This window comes from Osmia lignaria, chromosome 14 (assembly GCF_051020975.1).
Source record: "Osmia lignaria lignaria isolate PbOS001 chromosome 14, iyOsmLign1, whole genome shotgun sequence".
Taxonomy (NCBI): domain Eukaryota; kingdom Metazoa; phylum Arthropoda; class Insecta; order Hymenoptera; family Megachilidae; genus Osmia; species Osmia lignaria.
In genome coordinates, this window is record NC_135045.1 from 8,496,070 (window position 1) to 8,514,050 (window position 17,981).

Genomic DNA, 17,981 nt, shown 5'->3' on the forward strand with positions numbered 1-17,981 from the left:
AACTTGTACTACACTGTTGCTCGGCACGAACGATAATGCAAAATCAGTCAATATTTTACCTAAAAATTTTTATAAAATTAAAAAAAGTAAATATACTGCACCATTTTCGATAGGAAAATCGCGTCCATACCGAGCAGTATGTTTCACAGGACTGAAGATGTTCGTGAAACTAAAATCGGTTTAGAAAGTTAGGGCAGAAGTTTCTAATTTTTTTTGCTCTGTTATTCAAGGGCTGGACAATTCCTACGAGTAACAACAAGCCGCCAGAGAGGCTGTTCAATTTTTTTTATCGATAGAAAGTTGGTCACTCGACCCACGAACCCATGGTAACACAGTTTCCAACAGGCGATTTTACTTTTACAACGGTTTTCCACGATACCCTTTCTTCACACCATTATCTCTATCTTTTTCAACATAAAATTAAAAATCTTTATACTGGTTTGGCGATGGAAATTTGTTAAAATTATTAGGTCAATCTATGCATAGTGTCGTTTTGCAAAAATTAACATATAGTATATCTATAAATTAACATAGATACATACTTCACAATGTACTTTTGTAAAAGCATTTTTTTAAATATGTTAGTAAAGTGTGTATAACTTACCGTAAGAAATAATTCAATAATCAGGTTGCGATGTTCTTTATTACTTTTGGAAGTAGAAGGTTTAAAGCTGAAGGATATCGTTGTGCTTTCTTCTCATCTCTGCAAAATTACTTTGGCACTAATTAAACATGTTTTTATTATTGCACTTCGATACAGGATAAATTTTGTGTCTTTATTTACAAGTTAGCATAATTAATGTCTACCTTAAAACCGTAATTAATATCATACAAAATACAGCTAGAAACAGATACAAGCTGACGAAACGTTCCATCGAAACGCGAACATCCCTTGCTATAGATTATTCGCAAAATAAAATTAATTCCCCCAACAAATCACCTTACGATCATCATGGCTAAAATAACAGGAACGTGTTAAAATTTTTAATTAAAATCTTAATTTGCTTCAAATTACGAATTGCCAAATTTCAAATTAAATATTTTGCAAACTTAATATTGATAAAATTATATTTTAGAGAAGTCAATACGCGTTCAATATTATTAAAACCATGATCGAGATTTTCCAACTAATCAAAATTTCCTATATTGTATTTGAGCTAATGAGAAGATGCCGAAGAAACGTACAACAGAGGGTGAGTTTAAGGATCTGGGGGTGGTGGTGAGGATTCACGAGATATAGAATAAACATTAAGCAGATGAGCTTGATTATAAGTTACGGTGGATGCTCGTACACCAGGAAGGATTAATTAATTATAGTGTTAATAACAATATTGAGCATGAAACAATAATATAATTGCAATTCTCTTCACATTCCTTTTTCGTTCAACAGAAGAAAATGTATAAATTTTCCAGCCGTCAATATACAAATAAAAAAGAGGAAATAACACCAGAACAATCTCTCCTTTCCTTCCAATAACTCGAATATAAAAAAAAAGAAACATAAACATTTTTTTAATCTGATAAACGAGACTTGAAGTTCTTTCTTCTCTCTCACACGCATGCATACACACATTCTCTCTCTTTTTCCTTTTTCCTATTTCCTCAATTTTTCTAAAACTTAACAAATTATTTCTGCTAAATTTTTAAGAAATATATGCATTACTATTGAGGAGGAATAAAATATCATGTAAGTGTATCAGAAGAAAATTTGAGATATGCTGTAATTATGTGAAAGATAGCTAAAGACAAAACAGAGGAAATTGGAAAAAGTATTGTGTAAATGAACAAAAAACATGTTGAAGTAGGATAGAATGTGAATCAGGTCGACAGATTATCCTGCATGAGTTAAAATTAATCGTGCACTTTTAATAACACCGTGTTTCCTTGAATATACAGGGCGTCTCATAATATGCGGAATCCAATTCTACAAATATACAGTTTTTCAATACTTAATCAAATTGATATTTAAAACCCGTCTGTTGTATTTCGAAAATGATATAAGCATCTGCAAGCTACAGGTCCATTCAAAAATCAAGAATTACTCAAATACAACGATTGCTGTAAATTAAAACAAAATTTAAAAAATTGCACAAGTTGTTTTAGATATTAATTCATATTTCTACGTCTCATCTCTTATGGAGCACCCTGTATATATTTATCGATGTGTGCTTCGTGGACGTGTGTGTATACCTGTGTAAATCCATCGCTTTGTTAATAATAATATCATGATCGTATAGGCTGATAGGTACATACAAAACAACACACAATAAAAACAATAACATAATATTAACGTGACGCTCACAATAATAATAATAATAATCAATATAATAATATAATATAATAATAATAATAATAATCATAATAATCGCAATAAAAATCGTCAGCGGCAAGACAATTAGCAACTAATTACAACTCACGATAAAATCCGAATGTGGTTCGCCAACTGCATGATCTTGATCTTGACGTAAAAGACACCATATTAACCCCCCACCACCCCCAAGAAAACCCCGATGAAATTTTCACCTTTCTCTGATATTTCTTCGCTTGCTTCTCAAGAATCACTTTATTTCACTTATACTGTTATCATACTTAAACGGTCGTTACATAATTAGTGTATCATAGTAATCGTGGCGGAGCAGTGTATCGTTCATCCAAGACTCAATCTTACAATTGTGTTCCGTGTGTATCCATTTGTGTCTGTGTTCATGTTTATTTTCTTCTTTAATGTTACCCTAATTATTATAATATCTTTTGTAATTCTCGTTTCGCGTCACGTTTTGCATTTATCATTAACTATCAAACCTAATCCAGAGATACATATCTTTGCCCGCAAACATTGAAACAAATATGTAAAAGTTATTTGCCGTTATTTTATTAAACGCGAATAAAATAGTTTTGTTTATAAAATTTTATTTGCAACATGGTATTTTTTTACCTTAAGTGCAAACGATTGTATGCAAGTCTGGATTAAGTTTTACGTTGACTGTGTACATTCACTTTATCTCTCTCGCTCGAGTCATCTCCGTTCATCTTTCTCTCTCGCAGTCACTGACTCGCACACGCGCGCTCACGCACCTACACCTCCGAGAAATTTCAATATTCTCCTTGGCCCTACTTTCTCTTTATCGATTTTTTTTTCTCTTCCTCTCTCTCTGGTGCAAAGCTTGTATTTCTTTGACGTATACGCGGGTGTAGACACGCGAGCGCATACACACACACACATGCACAAGTGCATACAAGAAGAGGACACACGCAGTATGTATACGTAATATACCGTAAGTGTGCACACTCATTCAGCGGCCCTTACAATTTAGATAATGTTGCACCTTAGAGAATAGAGATCCACTGGGATATTTATTTTCATTGAACATCCGATTAAATTACCTACTTACTCGCTGACGTACCGGTTAAAAGGTAAAACGCTTTGATTACCATCGCTCTTAGACCGGGTTTAGGACTTGGTTCCATCGAGAAGAATTCTTTCGATTTCTTTGGGAATTCAAATTTTTTGAAATAGCGACAATTTAAATTTAATTTTAAACTATCCTTTTGATATATAAGCTTTCTAAGTCTAGATTCGAATTCAGTTGCCAATCTAATACAAGGATAGACATCATCCCGCACACCCGAATTTTAACTCGGTCGCGGTTACCGAAAGACGTTTGATGAGTGAGCCAAAAATCCTCGAATTTGAATAAAATTTCTTCCGTGAATAACAAAATATTCACATTCTACAACATTTAATTTTATAACATCGATTCGAATTCATTTCGACTAATCACAGTGCTGTCATTCGCCGGGTAGCATCTTCTAATTCAGTGAAATCTCTTTGGATTTTTGTAATTCAAACGAAAAAAAAACAAACATTAATTTCCACGTTCAACAATTAACAAACGAACTTCTTTCTTTCATTTTAGTACACACATAACACAGCTCTAGCGATGAAGTTCCTAAACTCAGTCTTAGAGCAGTGCTCTCACCAGCACTTCATAGTCCACTAGGTATGCCTTTACATCTAAAAGTCGTTTTATTTTCTTTACATATAATATAAGAATTATAAGTACTAGTTTGCGATCCTTGGTAGGCGATGAATACAACACTCTGGACATAATTAGACTAACCCTACGAACGTATGGTTGCTTTGCACTAAGTCTAATGCGAACGTGTCTTGGCCTATTTTTTTAAAAATCGCTGATCGATAGCTGGTTTTTCTACAAAACAAAGCGTCGGACAATGAATATAGAAGTTATCTACAGAGGTCCAAACGCTTGATCCTGCTCAGACTCTCCAACGATCGAGTTTTTCTCACGTAAGATCCACTGATCCTTACCAGGATCGGGAATCAGCTCTCGTGTTCAGAACGACGGATGCATTGGATCCCATGAAACGAGCAATTCCATTATTGGATTTTGTCTCGCGACGAAATTAAACTAACACGCGTCAACCGTGCAAATACACCGACAACACCGGTGTCGATGAAAGAACGCCGTAGCTCGCGATCGATTGTCACCATCTCCGCAAAAAAAGAAAAGAAGAAAACAATAGTACTTTCCGCGAATCACAGACAGTAGCAACGAATCTAATTGGATCATCGATGATCCAACGATTAAATGAAGGTAGACGATTTTTCATGAACGCCGATCAAATTTTTCCGCACGAATTCATCGTTTACTCGAATTTCACGCTCTAACCTCGTTTCTGCACACTTACCCCTGATAGGCGATTTTCTCATCTCGAAATCCCCGGTTAGAGCTCATTTGTCGTAGCCTCGGAACCCAATGGCGCCGTCTTCTCGTATAACAGCCACGACACGTTCTTCGATTCTTTCCGATTCACGGGCTGAACCAGTTGAAGACAAAGCAAACGCACGGTCGAGGGAGTAAAAACCTGTTGGGGATGGGGTGGAGCAGGAGTCGATGGTGTTCATCCAGACGGGAACTAGGGGGACCAGACGCTAAGTGACACTAATTTGCTTTACTATGTATATCTCTATATATATATATAATATGTATAACTGGAGGAAGTACTACCGAATTACGAATTGGACAGATTTCTCGGTGCCGCATATATCTTCTAATGCGCACTACTCGAAGAAGATCGACACCTGACACCGACGACACGCGGGAACAAAAAAGAAAAGAAAGAGTCCAACGGTGGACCAACAGTGCTCTTCTATACAACAGTGTCCCTTCCGTTGAATTGATAACCATGATGACGATGAAGATGACGATGATCGTAATAATAACATTAATAATAATAATAAAATAATATAATAATAATAATAATAATAATATACTACTCGCGAAACGTTATCTCTCGTTACAAGTGGTAGGCAGTCTTTGAACAGCTGCTGAACAAGGTTCGATAGAGTGTGTGCGGGTAAGTACATGTGTCTATCTATCCCGACGTAGTCACGGATGGCCAATCCTTGACGACGACGACGAAGACGATGAGAAGTTGCGTTCCATCCAACGAGTCACGCGAGACAGGACTCGTCGATGATTATTCTCTGGGGCGTCCGTGCCTGATAGGATCGAGTTCAGGCGGCCAGGCCATGGGGCGTTTGATGAAGGAGCGTAGGATACTGCTGAGCCACGTGTGCCAACTGATGGTGATGATGATGATGATGAGCGTGTGCATGAATGTGAGGATGAACGATGGCGGTGGGGGGTGTGACAGTGTTGGAGGATGCACCAGCGGCAGCGTGGGTCGGCAGAGGCGTTTGAGGTTGGGGCGCGTGAAGCGTATGGCTGTGACCTGTAACCAGGCCCGCGTGGCTGCTGTTGGTGTGGCCGGTACCGTTTCCGCTCCCTGACACGGTCGCTGTTCCGGTCCCGTTTCCAGTCCCACAGCCGTTCGTCGAGCCCTGGTTGTGTTGATGATGGCCAAAGACGATCCCAGAGAAGGCCACGGGTCACTGATGATGCTTCGCGGAACCGTTCGCGTGGTGCGCCTGCGCGACCACGTGGTGACTCGATGGCGGCGCATGCGCGGCACTCTGATGGTGGTGACTTCCGGTCGCCGTGTGGTGATTCGCGTTATTGGCGCTGCTATTGTTGTTGTTATTATTGTTCTGCTGCTGCGTCTGTCGCTGATTGTTCTTCTTGTTCTTCATCCGACGATTCTGGAACCAGATCTTCACCTGACGCTCGGTCAAGTTCAGATTACGCGCCAGTTCCCATCGTTTCTGCTTCGACACGTACGCGTTGAACAGAAACTCCTTCTCGAGTTCGAGCGTTTGAAACTTCGAATAGGGCTTGCGTTTCTTCCGCACCGTCGCTTGACCTGCTGCCCATTCCAGGGCGTTCGAACTCCCGCAACCGACGCCCATCCCGGCCACGCCGACACCGACGCCGACTCCCGCCAGGGAACCTGCGGGAAACAACGAAGATGGGGAGGAACCCCACATCACTTAACACAATTAGTTTGCCGGTAACAAACAACCTAGTTGCTAGCTAAGATATAGCTGGCGTGCAAAATTTCGCTTTCCTTCTACGTCGAGGGTTACGCTTATCGAATTGTTCATGAATTATCTTGCTGCAGCCAAGATCTAATGCATTTTAATAAACCCTATTTACAACACGTTACGTGGTTAGTTGATCTAACCTGATTCAAACTTCTGCATCGCGATTAATCGAAAATGAGCGGTCATAACAACTCTTTTTTCTTTCGGCTCGTTAAGTCATTAGACAGCAGAAGCTCGTTAATCGACGTATCGGTGCGTAACCATACCAGTACCGTTCCACTTTTTCCTGAATATAATCATTATTGACTTCTGGTACATAAGTATCATAGACAGTATCAAATCCAGTTTTAATTTCAGCAAAAAATTACCCTATCAAGTTGACCAAACACTCTGATAATGAGCTGACATCAAATGCCTAAGTTGAAGTCCAAGTCGATAAACGTAACACCCGGCTAATTGTTATAAAAAATATGTTCATATCATTTTTACAACCCCATTAACATTTATTTATGATCAATATTGATTGCGTGTAATTTATTATTGAAGTTTAACAATCTCCACCAGTTTAATCCCCGTCCTTGTACCTTGGTTGAACCATTAATATTTAAAATAGTTATCCTTCCTGCAGAAGAATCTGACGAGTTATTAGAACTCGTCTATTAAAAATAATTAACTTCCAACATTTCAAAATTCATGAGGAATGTGGTGACAAAACTCAAAGTGGTGAAATTTCTTGCTGAGACAAGGTTTTCCTGAAAGAGAAGGTCGTGAGGTCACGAGATCGTGAAATTCACACCCGAAGCAGCTCCCCAACGTTCGAGCGTGCTCTTAACCCACGCATTTGTGTGTGTGACCCACGTACGTGAAGGGTTTGCCACGATATAATTGGACCTGCCTTACTAGCCGCACGAAAAACATGAAACTGAACACGAAACGCGGAACTGTTAGTATGTTCCACTTCGTATTAGGTGGTTCGAGACGCTTAACTGGTTTGCAGATTTTTATATGAGCGACTGGACATCCAGGCACTAATTGAAACTTTAATATTTACCATTTCTTGCATAAATAAATTTCTAATTTAAAAGCGTAAATCAAATGGGAACCAGGCGCAATTTTGCAATATTAAAAAAATATAAAAACGTGCAGCCGATTGCCCATATCCGATTTTTTCTGCTATCAAATCGCGATAACAAAAATTACAAATGCAAAATTTCGGAATAATCTTTTTTGTTTTTCTCTACAAATAACTTTATAATTTATTCGTGAACACGTTCGTTTCGTTTGTATAACACCAGTAGTCTGTTTTTTTATTATTTTTATTTCATCAAAAATAATTAAAACGCGCAAGGCAGTATCCCAAATTTGTCTTCTGAAAATACTTTTCTGATTCTTATTTCGGCGTTAACGAACATCAAAAAATTTGTTTAACCCGATTTGAAAACAATCCCGTTTCCGGATTGGCGTACGCCATGAAATAACGATATAAATATCATTATTCGGAAGATGCTGCAACAGTCCGGTCGTAAGCGCGTGAAACTTCGAAGAGATTACGAAAGCAGACGGCCAGCGTCTATCTTTAACCCAAGTACGGACAAGAGTGCCCAGGAATTGGTGCATGTTTACAAAATGCAGTGGAGTTCAATAACGTAGCAACAAAATCCTGTCTTCACCCCTTAACAATGTTCAATTCCCGGTCGTGTCCTGTTTTCCAAAACCGTTCATTTCATTTTCCTGGTTTAACGCAGACTTTATCGTGAAATCTGATTAAAGTGTCCAAAAATAGGCCGGTTTATTTACAATTGAAATAACATGTCAACAGCGACAGGAACACGAATAAATTATCCAACGTTTAAACTCTTCGTTTCCCTTTCTTTTTCCGCCAACATTAACACGCTGCTTTTGATGAAAAATAAAAAAAAATAAAATATAATAAACGTGTTTTTATAGAAGATTCAGGGAGCCGGTACAACTTCCGTCTTTCCTTCCTCCCCGTTATTAGATCGCGTAATACCTTGCCTCTCTAGTCTTCCATCTTTCATCTTTCTCTTGCTATCCCTGATTCGAGCAGAGAATCCCTGTCTCCCCTCGCTCTTCCTCTATTCCCGTCTTTTGCCAACGTTCGTCTCGTCTCGTCTCGTTCCGCGGGTATCGCGGCGCGATTGCTTAAGCGACAGGAATTTATTGCCCAGTAAAATGCTGGGATATGCAAATTATTTAACAAAGGTCAGGATTCTCACGAATGTCAACGTGCACGGTGTACGCACACGAGAATGGGGTTTACAACGAAACTGTGGAATAAAAGAGGTATCGATTTGCGGCCGGCGTGTTGCCAGCAATTAGCGTGTACGGTCATCGCGCCTACCCTCCCTCGGTCAGAAAGTCTAACGAAACGGTTCTATCAGAGGATCTAACAGGAAAAAGCGGCAATGTAAGAGTTGTATAAATGCAGAAATATCTCTTTCAATCGTACTGGTCCGTAAATTGGCAAAGGATCTAATTAGAAACGATTAAAGGAACGAGGGAGGCGTGGATGGTCGCAAGATAAATTAAGAAACGAAAGGACGCTGGTCCTTACGGGGCTGTGAAATGACGCTTAAACGATTGACGTACGACGTCGGGGTGCAACCGGTTTCCTTTCGGACACATCTTCTTAAACACAGGATGATGTTTATCAGAACTGCTAAAACGGTCGAGGAACTAAGTCGAAAGCAGCTGTCGTTCGCGCAACTCTTGAAGATCGGAGTTTGTGCCGTGGCCCGGCTATGTTCTTTCGGACCAGTCTACCCTCCTTTCAGACACCAAACGAACGAACAAAGATAATGGAGCTGCCATCTATTGGGTGACGGTTAAACTATACGTGGCGCTCGTATTCTGCTACTTTGTATGTATCGCACGCCTGCGCGTGCACCTCCCTTCTCCACGCATACGATTAACTTTGTGGACGAGAGAATCACGCGAACGATATCTCGTTTATCGGGGCCGAGCGTGCCCGTATGACTAGCCGCCGTGTCTCGTATTTTTCTATTCTTTACGATTCAGCCGGTAGACTCGATGTTTTTTCCTTTCCTCTTGGCTAACGGTTGCTAATCGTCGCTAAAAATCTCCTGGTCCTAAAGCGTTACGATCAACCACCGGAGGTTGCTCCTAAAACCCGTTTGGTTTTCCCCGACCGAACGATGTATCAGGAATGCCAATTAGTTAAGACTAGATTCGATTGCTAGCGAAGAAACTTATTGCCACGGAATCGGTAGAACTGAAACTGGTTATATGAGTCAGGTAACAAGAGCAAGGGGTAAATGTTTAAAAATCGCGCCAAAGGCTAGCAGGAAAAAAGAGAAGAGAACGGTAGAAGGGAATCGAACGAAAACATTGAGCAAGGAGGAAAACGGGGACGGTCGTTAGCAGAAGACTGAACGTCCGTACGGGTCATGGAACGGATCAGCTGATCGGAGGCGCACGCCAGAGTTTACGAGTTACGGCCGCCAATAAACCTGCCGCGGTTCGTTGTTGCTCATGCGACGTTTCATGGGTTCCAGGGACCGGAGAAAAGGACGCCGAGTGGGGACGAAAGAGAATGACCAAACACGTGAATGAACGATGACGATCGTTGGCACGACGGGTCTGTGGCACCGTGGTCTTAGACCGTTTAAATTGTCTACCCTTCCGTTTTCTCCTCCCATCTCAAGGCCAGCATTTCGAACAGACCGGGTGGCACGATCTCGCGACATTCAACGACGCTTCCTTCCGGTCTCACCGGAACGCGTATAAAGAACGACCTCGTGGAGCAAGAAATATTAAGCATTGGGGCGGTTTCAGAATTGATTAGTTGGGTATACTTTACCGTGACGTTGGCGGGACCTACTGAAATGGACAGGGACGAATGATAACAATAAGGAAAGAGTCGATGCTTACCTGGAGGTGGGTACGGACTGGAGGTGACAGGTTCGGGCGCCCCGTAATTCCTTAGACCACCGTATCCATCGTGAGGAAATGCGCCCTCGGCCGCGACCATGGCAGCAGTGACCCTTCCCCGGTCGTCTGCCGCGGATGGTGTCAAGTACGGCACTCCTGCTTGAGAGTGAGGATGATGATGACCGGCCGTGTCCACCGGATGGTGATGCCTGGCCGTGGTGTACGGCGCGTAGTTACACCAGCTCTGGGAGAAGCTCTGATGACAGGAGGAGACGGCCGGATCCGTGACCCCGCTGGGGACCGAGGATGAACCAGCACCCGTGGAGGAACTGGTGGTTGCAGAGCCGACCGAGTTGTAGGACTTGTAGTCAGATGCGGCGCCGGGCGTTGCAGCGGATCCAGCGGTTGCCGCGGCTGGCGACCAAAAGCTCAACGTGCCAGCTTTCCGGTTGTCCCTGGAGGAGCCGGAAGTAGAGGTGGGATCGGCCGCCAGATTGTAATAGGTCGGGGGATTGTTTCCCCCGTAGGTCTGGTGATGATTCAGGGAATCAGCGGCCGCGGCGGACGAGTAGTGCGATTCCTGGGGATGATGGGGGCTGTAACTCCAGCCGCCTTGGGAGCCAGCGGAGGACGAGTGGGAATGACGAATGACGCCCGCTGGTCCAGCGGCGGGCGCCGCAGAGGAATCGACACAGCCGACTTCCCCGTAAGAGGATCCGGCCGGCGTGGCGGTCAACCTCTTGGCGGGTATGTGGAGTGGTCCAGGCCCGCTGTTGCTCGCCACCGAGGAGGCGCTCGGCGAGGTCGAACTGGCGCTGGCTGTTGGAGCCGGTGGCACGGTGGTTGTCGCTGAAGCTGGTGCAGCTGGTGAGGTTGGTGTGGTAGCTTGTTGATGGGAACCCGGGGTCGATGTTGCTTGCTGCTGTTGTTGCTGCTGGATCGATACGAGACTGGAGGCTGTTGGTGGGACCGGTGGCGGGCTGTCCTCGTAGAGGGAACCGTTCATCATGGCCCACCAGGTCACCCCGGTGGAATTCCCCGCTCCGGTGGCTGTCCCCATCGGCGTGACGGAGCCAGGGTGGCCCACGCCGGAGCCGCACAGCGGCGCGGCGTGAACATTGTCGTACAGCGTCGCCGTCGAGCAAGCCACGTGATCGGCGATGGTGCAGATGGTGACAGGTGATTGCCGGTGTTATAACGACCACGTCCGGAATGGACGCGATGTCGATGTCGATGTCGATGTGGACGTTGACGTTGACGTTGACGTTGACGAACGGTGGCGACGATGTCGATTCCGTGGCCGATTCGACCGGTCGATTCGGTCGGGTATGGACAGAGCGCGGCAACACGTCGATTCGATTACAATCGATGATTTTCACCACGCGACCAGGAGCAACCACGATCGCATATCGTCGTCGTTTCGCGCGGTTGCGTTTACGGCGTGCGCGTACGATCCAAGGACGGACAGCGAAGCAAGGTAATGTTCGATCGAGTAACGTTAGTCCAACAGGCAGAATACGGTTAGAGGAGAAGGAGAAGTAGTAGGAGGAGACGGTGAACGAGAAAGAGAAGAAGAAGAAGAAGAAGAAGGAGGTTGAAACGAGCGGGAGAGGGGAAAAGAGTAGAAGCGGCAGTTATTATCGTCGATTTTACGAGGAGACGGTCTCGCCGATCGACAACCAATGGACAGCGCGAGGCAGGCGCATTCGTTCGAACCGAGCGACCGATCAAAGTATCAGGTCCGGCGCGAGGATGCGAAACAATTTCAAAAAGTCGCGGAACGGTGGGACGCGGGATTCATCGCGTGTACGTGTGCGTACGTATGTGCGTATGTGTGCGAGTCGAGTCGCGTCGCGTTGCCCGAAGGAATCGCGGAATAAATAAAGAAAACGCGTGCGGAAAGCAGAGGAGGCGCGCGAAAGGTGGGGATAGGGAAAATTGTACGGGTACGCGATCGTGCGAGCAGGGTTGCCGAAGGAGGGGAGGGTGTGCAGCGGCGCGGCAGACAGGTGGAGGGGTAGGTAAGCGCGGGAGGGAGACGGCACACGGCGAATAAGAGGAACAGAGAGAGAAGAACGAAACGAAAAGAGACAGTGTGAGACGGAGAGGGAGACGAAGACGCCCAGGGGCGCGATAAAATGCGTAGCAAATCCGTTGAGGAAAGGTCCATGCACCACCACCACCGCCACCGCCACCACCACCACCACAACAGTGATAACGTCCGCGACGACGAGCGAGGTTGATCGAGGTTGATCGAGGTTGACGGGCGGCAGAATGGGCCACGTGCAGAGACGTCGTCGATGAGAATCGGTTGGCGGGTTGTCCAACACCGATATCCAAGATTCCAGTAGTCCAATGGTCCAAAAACGATAACCAAGTAGAACGATACGTTGGAACCGTAACGTTGGAACAAATGAAAACAAAACGACACAGCACGCCTTTAGAAATGCTTCTTCGAAATTCTAGCCACGAACAATATTATTGTGATAGGCTAGCACAGCAATTAGCGTAAGACAGCAGTCTTATCCGTTGACCACTGAGTCGACGTGACTTCGCGATCGTCAAACGTCACCGGCGACAATGAATGCTCCAGACCGTCAACGATAACGTGGCTGGTACATGTCGCGGACAGGACACTTGGCAATCGACGTTTTCTTGAGAACAGAAACGAACGCACCTCGTCGTACGTACGGTACGACCGCGTTTCTCTCACTGCTCGACCGATCTTGCTATTGTCGTCCCGCTCCAGGTCATAGTCGAGCCACATGTCGTCGCGTCTCCTTCCTCGACGGAAACTGTCACCCTGCTCATAACTTTCTTCAAAATGTACACGCGACGTCTCTTCTCAGCGCGCACTTGCTCTTCAGTCCAAACTCCGCTCCTTTTTATCAAACTCCGTTCCTTGCTGTCAATTTTTCTCAATTCTATTCTATTTTTTTTTTTCTTTTATCCACGTCCACTTCGAGACACACGGATCAACTATAGTCAAATTGAATTCGAGTAGGTAACTCCTATCTAAGGGTCAGGAGAAACGGAACGTCTGTGGTCGGACCGATGATCTCCCGTCAGTGTTCCTTTTTTTTTTCTTCTTATCGTCCTTATGTCCCCGGAGAGTCAGGTAGCCGAACCCCCAGGAACACGGGCGGTCTTTTGCGGGTTGTTCAGGTAGAAAGAGAGCCTAGTCCCTGCGGAACCGTGGCCTGCTGCAACGATACACACACGCGCGATGTTTACACACACGAAAAGACTCCCTTTCTTCTCTCTGGCCTCGCTGAGCCGAACTGAGCGTCAACTGAGAGCTCTGCCCGCGGCTCGGACGCGTAAACGGGCTGAAAGCGACACGAGCGCGATCTCTCGGATCGTTTGGCAAGCAAACCCTCCTTGCACGGACACGTCTCTCTTTCTCCCCTTCCACTTGACGCTCTGCCGCGATGTTAACCCCCTCGACCCTACCTCGTCCCTCTTCCGTCGAGTCCGTGCTCTAATCTGACTCTCTCCCACCCTTGCATCGCGAGAATCAGCGAGTGAGCGCGCGAGGTCGCCTATACACACAAACTTCTCTCTTCCGCAAAGATTGAATATCGCGCGACTCCGTTCTGTCACTTGTCGCCACTCAATTTTTCTTTTCGACTTCCAAACGCTTGACTTAGCCAGTAAAATAAAAAGCGAAAGAAAAACGAAAGGCTCCGTCTGACCCGGATTTGTGGGCCAATGGATGAATAGCAGGTGCTTCTTCTCTCCGTCCCTCTCTGCCGCTCTTTTTTCTCTTGGTTTACTTCACGATGCCTCTCTCGCGGCAAATCGAGCAAAATCTTCAGTCTCATCGCTTTACGCGCTTCCCTTTCCTTTTTTTCACCCTTTGAGCGTGCGATAAATCGGGGGAAAAAATTTATTGGCGCCCCTTTAGAACGCTAATTAGCAGCGTCCTCCTCGTTCCAAGTCTCCATTGCTACGCCTCGTGTAATATTTCATGTAGAAACGCCTCGAGTACCTATCCTCTTTACTGATACGTCTTTTATGGTATCCATTATCTCGCCGAATAACTACTCTTTATCGTTATTAAATTATTGGTTTATTCACGGTTAATTCCGCTGATCTTCGTTATAAGACTGCACTCGATACGGATGCACTTTAGATTTTGCGCTTGCAAATGTCTCTGTTCTAATTCTTTTTCTATAGAATATTTTTCCGCATGGCTAAATGCACATTACCGCAGAGGGTAGATCTAACCCCGCGCTAACTTTAGATTTTCGTACTTCTGTGAATCCATCCAGTTAACTCAACAGAGTTACAATTTCATTGACAAGGCAACAAGAGAATGAACGATTGAGTCCTCAACAATTCGCCGCTATTTCTCACGCGTGAAGTTACACGTGAAAAGAGGAATGAATGATATGTCTTGTGACCATCAGAATCGTTTCACGGTGCGTGCATCCACGCACACGGGTTAACCGAGCGCGTGCATGCACACGTATACGCTAGACGCGGACAATAAGTCATGACAGTATTGCAGTCTAAATCTCGGTACTTTTATGGGGCAGTAAAGTAAAACGGTCTGACAACAACTCCGGTGGCACATACGTCTTCCATCTGTCCATCAGGCTCGCGCGCCACTAGATCGCGCCACGCGTGGGACCTGTCTGCGCTTGATAGTCAACCAGGAAATCATTATCAAAAGTTTACTAACCAGTTACGCAATATCCTCGCTGGAATCGTTTAAAGTTAAGAAAAGAAACCGAGTGCCTGAGGAAAAAGTACAATATCCAGATTTCCTTTACATGATTCCTAAAATAAAGCTGATTCATACTACTATCACTTTCTCTGAATGGACCTATATTATTCAAGTATCAATTGTATCATAATAGATATTTGAAGTCATTGAAACTATAAAACACTGCATCCTTCTATTCATTCCTATCTTTCTCAATACGATGAACTTGAAAGTCGCATAAACGGAGACTGTTAAAAGGTGGCTGAACTTGACTCCGATACATAAACGGAGGATAGCTGTCCGTTATGTAATTGATCCATTAACGAGTTTATTATTGGGGTAATAACGCGGCTGCTGGAAGCCGTTCGAGAGGAATCTATAAATTTCCCGTCTGTATTCGCGGTGTGCGCCGTTTCTTAATCGCGTTGAATCTCTCGTCGTAACTCGGCTATGCAGCGATCGACATCGAATATCGAGAAGGGAGCGGCCCGCTGCCCGACGAAGAAAACTTTTATCGTCCTATGTCTCGAACGTTTCGTGAAAATGTATAAAGCGTGGAACTTTACGAGGAAGTTTCGACAAAAACGTTCGATCCGAACGTCTGGACGAGAAACGAACCACGAACAAGCTAATCCTGCTTGACGATGATACCCCTTTGTGGAATTAGCAAAGTTTCCATTTATTCAGGATTATTTAACCAAAAGATATTTTAGAATCAAAAACTGGTCGAGTTTGTACTGGTGTATTCATAAATAAAGTTTTTAAGTTAAAATAAAGGTTTCTTCATTTGCCTACCTTACCCAACAATGAAACTTTTATCTCATATTATTCACAACTTTCTGTAAAAAGAAGATGAGTTACACTGTTATAAAATCTTCTCTGCTATCGTTCTCAAATCGTTTACAATTTTCTATCAAACAGGATGAGTTACACTCGTTCTTATCTTGAAATAACGAATCAGCTGGCTCTTTCATCATCGTACATACTTAGCAAGTAGGAAGCACTAGTCTGTCGGTGGAACAGCAATGCGATAAATCGCGGGGGAGGCGCGAATCACCTGACGTTTGTTGTACAAGCGACGCGATCATGAATGGACTTTATAGCAACCCGACCATTTATAGGTAGTACGAGCGGTTTAGTAGCTATGGCTTTTAGTACCACGCAAGTTGTATACAATCCTCTGTTTACGGCGAGTACGTACGTAGGAAATGATACTTCATCCCCTTTGCTTTTTAGTTTCGAGGTCTTCAGGTCGAGGACGACAAATTAACTCAGCGAACAATGCTCATCGCATTTAGCATTGAATGAAATCCTTTGTATTCTTCCAATGTGTGTTTGATGTACTTGTTCTTTCAGTTATTGACGATTAATTATTTCAACACACACTATTTGTTTTATAAATAATCGATTACCAAGTGTCGCTGTGAATGAACATCTTCCAGTCACGTTGGATTTTTAAAAGCAGTTAAAGAATTTTTTGGAGTCATTAAGTTTAACCGATTCAGAGATGACTCTATTTAAAGCCGCAATAAAAATTATCTTAATATCGGCTCTTAAAGTCAATCACGCTGGTAGTTGAAATATAAAACATGAAGGAGCTTCAGGGCAATCTGTTGAACTAATATTTTGAAGTTTTCACGATCTGTTTAAGGAATTGAGGTGTAAAACATATTTAACAAAAAAGATTGCCCTAAAGCCTGTTTCTAATGTGGAGGATTGAAAAAAAATATAAAGAAAGTAGGCGCGTGCGCAACTCACCTTGTATACCGGCCAGTGTTCCTGGCTGGAACACGCGGGAAAGCCTGTAACATAAGCAGATACTGTAAATCAATGATCGTGTCTCATAAATATCATTAATATCAATCGTTACTTCCGCAAATTTAATTCATCATTATAAATTTGTAATGTAAACTCATAGTCGTATATCAAATTCGGATCAATTACCTGCTGCACAGGTCGAACGGGTGAAACGTTTTCTCCACGGCGCCGTACACTTTGAGGCCTTTTATTTACAGGTTCACAAGAAAAAACATCAGCCTGAAACAAGGAAAAAGAAGAAGGTTTAAGCGATCCACTTGTGGATACCGTATTTCATAACACGTTCCCTTGGTCACCATCAGTTTATGTAGGTTTTTGCGATCTATATCCCGCCAGGTATAAAGTTCCATATCTTGTATAACCATTAATGGATTCTGTCAGGTCGTAATAAGATGTCATTTAACTTCGTACTTTCATAAACTTCTTTTAACAACGTGCAATAATCCATGGAAGGTTTCTAAAAGAAGGGATTTGTTCGATCACGATTCCTATTTCGACTCGGCAAATTCAATCGAGACTGTGCCTATGAATTCCGATTCATCCAGGCGAGCGTAAATATCGAAATCGAGGCTGAACCTGGGAAACGTGGATATACGTGGAAACTGAAAGTGTCTACGGAGTGAAATCTCTAGGGGTGAGTTTACGGCGCTGCGTTGAACACCGGTTGAAAGGGATGAAGAAAGATATACTCATCTAACTTGCAAGCGACAGGAAAAGAAACTACTGAAACTGATATACTAAAGCAAGTTAAATTTGGGAAATTCAATTTTGCTGAAAAAAAATATTAAATTTTTCCTAAATTATAAAGAATCATCATTTCAGCAAAATACCATGTAACAATCATCTCTTCCATAGAACCCGACATCTTTCTAACCCCTGATCAACGATAGACAAATCCAACCCCCATACATTCCATACAAAAGTTCCACCAGTATCCTTTTCGTCCTTTGACATCCATAAGAAGCAGAACAGAGAAGGGAGAAAATGGTAAACCTTGTGAAATGTGGGTAGGACGTGCCACGAGGGATATTACCATGGAGAAGCAAAGTAAAAGCAAAGGTCGGAAAGTAAGGA

The 17,981-nt window shown here is 43.6% G+C and overlaps 1 protein-coding gene across 3 annotated transcripts; it reads right to left on the bottom strand.

The window, feature by feature from the left end:
- Positions 1-1,418: 1,418 nt before the first annotated feature.
- LOC117605524 (uncharacterized) lies at positions 1,419-17,120 on the bottom strand. Of its 3 annotated transcripts, XM_034326944.2 has the most exons (4): positions 17,034-17,120; positions 16,848-16,891; positions 10,379-11,428; positions 1,419-6,411 (listed from the first exon to the last, which is right to left on the bottom strand). In XM_034326944.2, the coding sequence occupies exons 3-4, from the start codon at positions 11,385-11,387 to the stop codon at positions 5,915-5,917; spliced, it is 1,506 nt and encodes a 501-aa protein (XP_034182835.1). In that variant the 5' UTR covers positions 11,388-11,428; positions 16,848-16,891; positions 17,034-17,120; the 3' UTR covers positions 1,419-5,914. The 3 variants fall into 3 exon arrangements, with proteins under 3 accessions (XP_034182835.1, XP_076548174.1, XP_034182834.1); XM_076692059.1 differs by lacking the exons at positions 16,848-16,891; positions 17,034-17,120 and having other exon boundaries at positions 1,419-6,372; positions 10,379-16,823; XM_034326943.2 differs by lacking the exons at positions 16,848-16,891; positions 17,034-17,120 and having other exon boundaries at positions 10,379-16,822.
- Between the last annotated feature and the right edge of the window lie 861 nt (positions 17,121-17,981).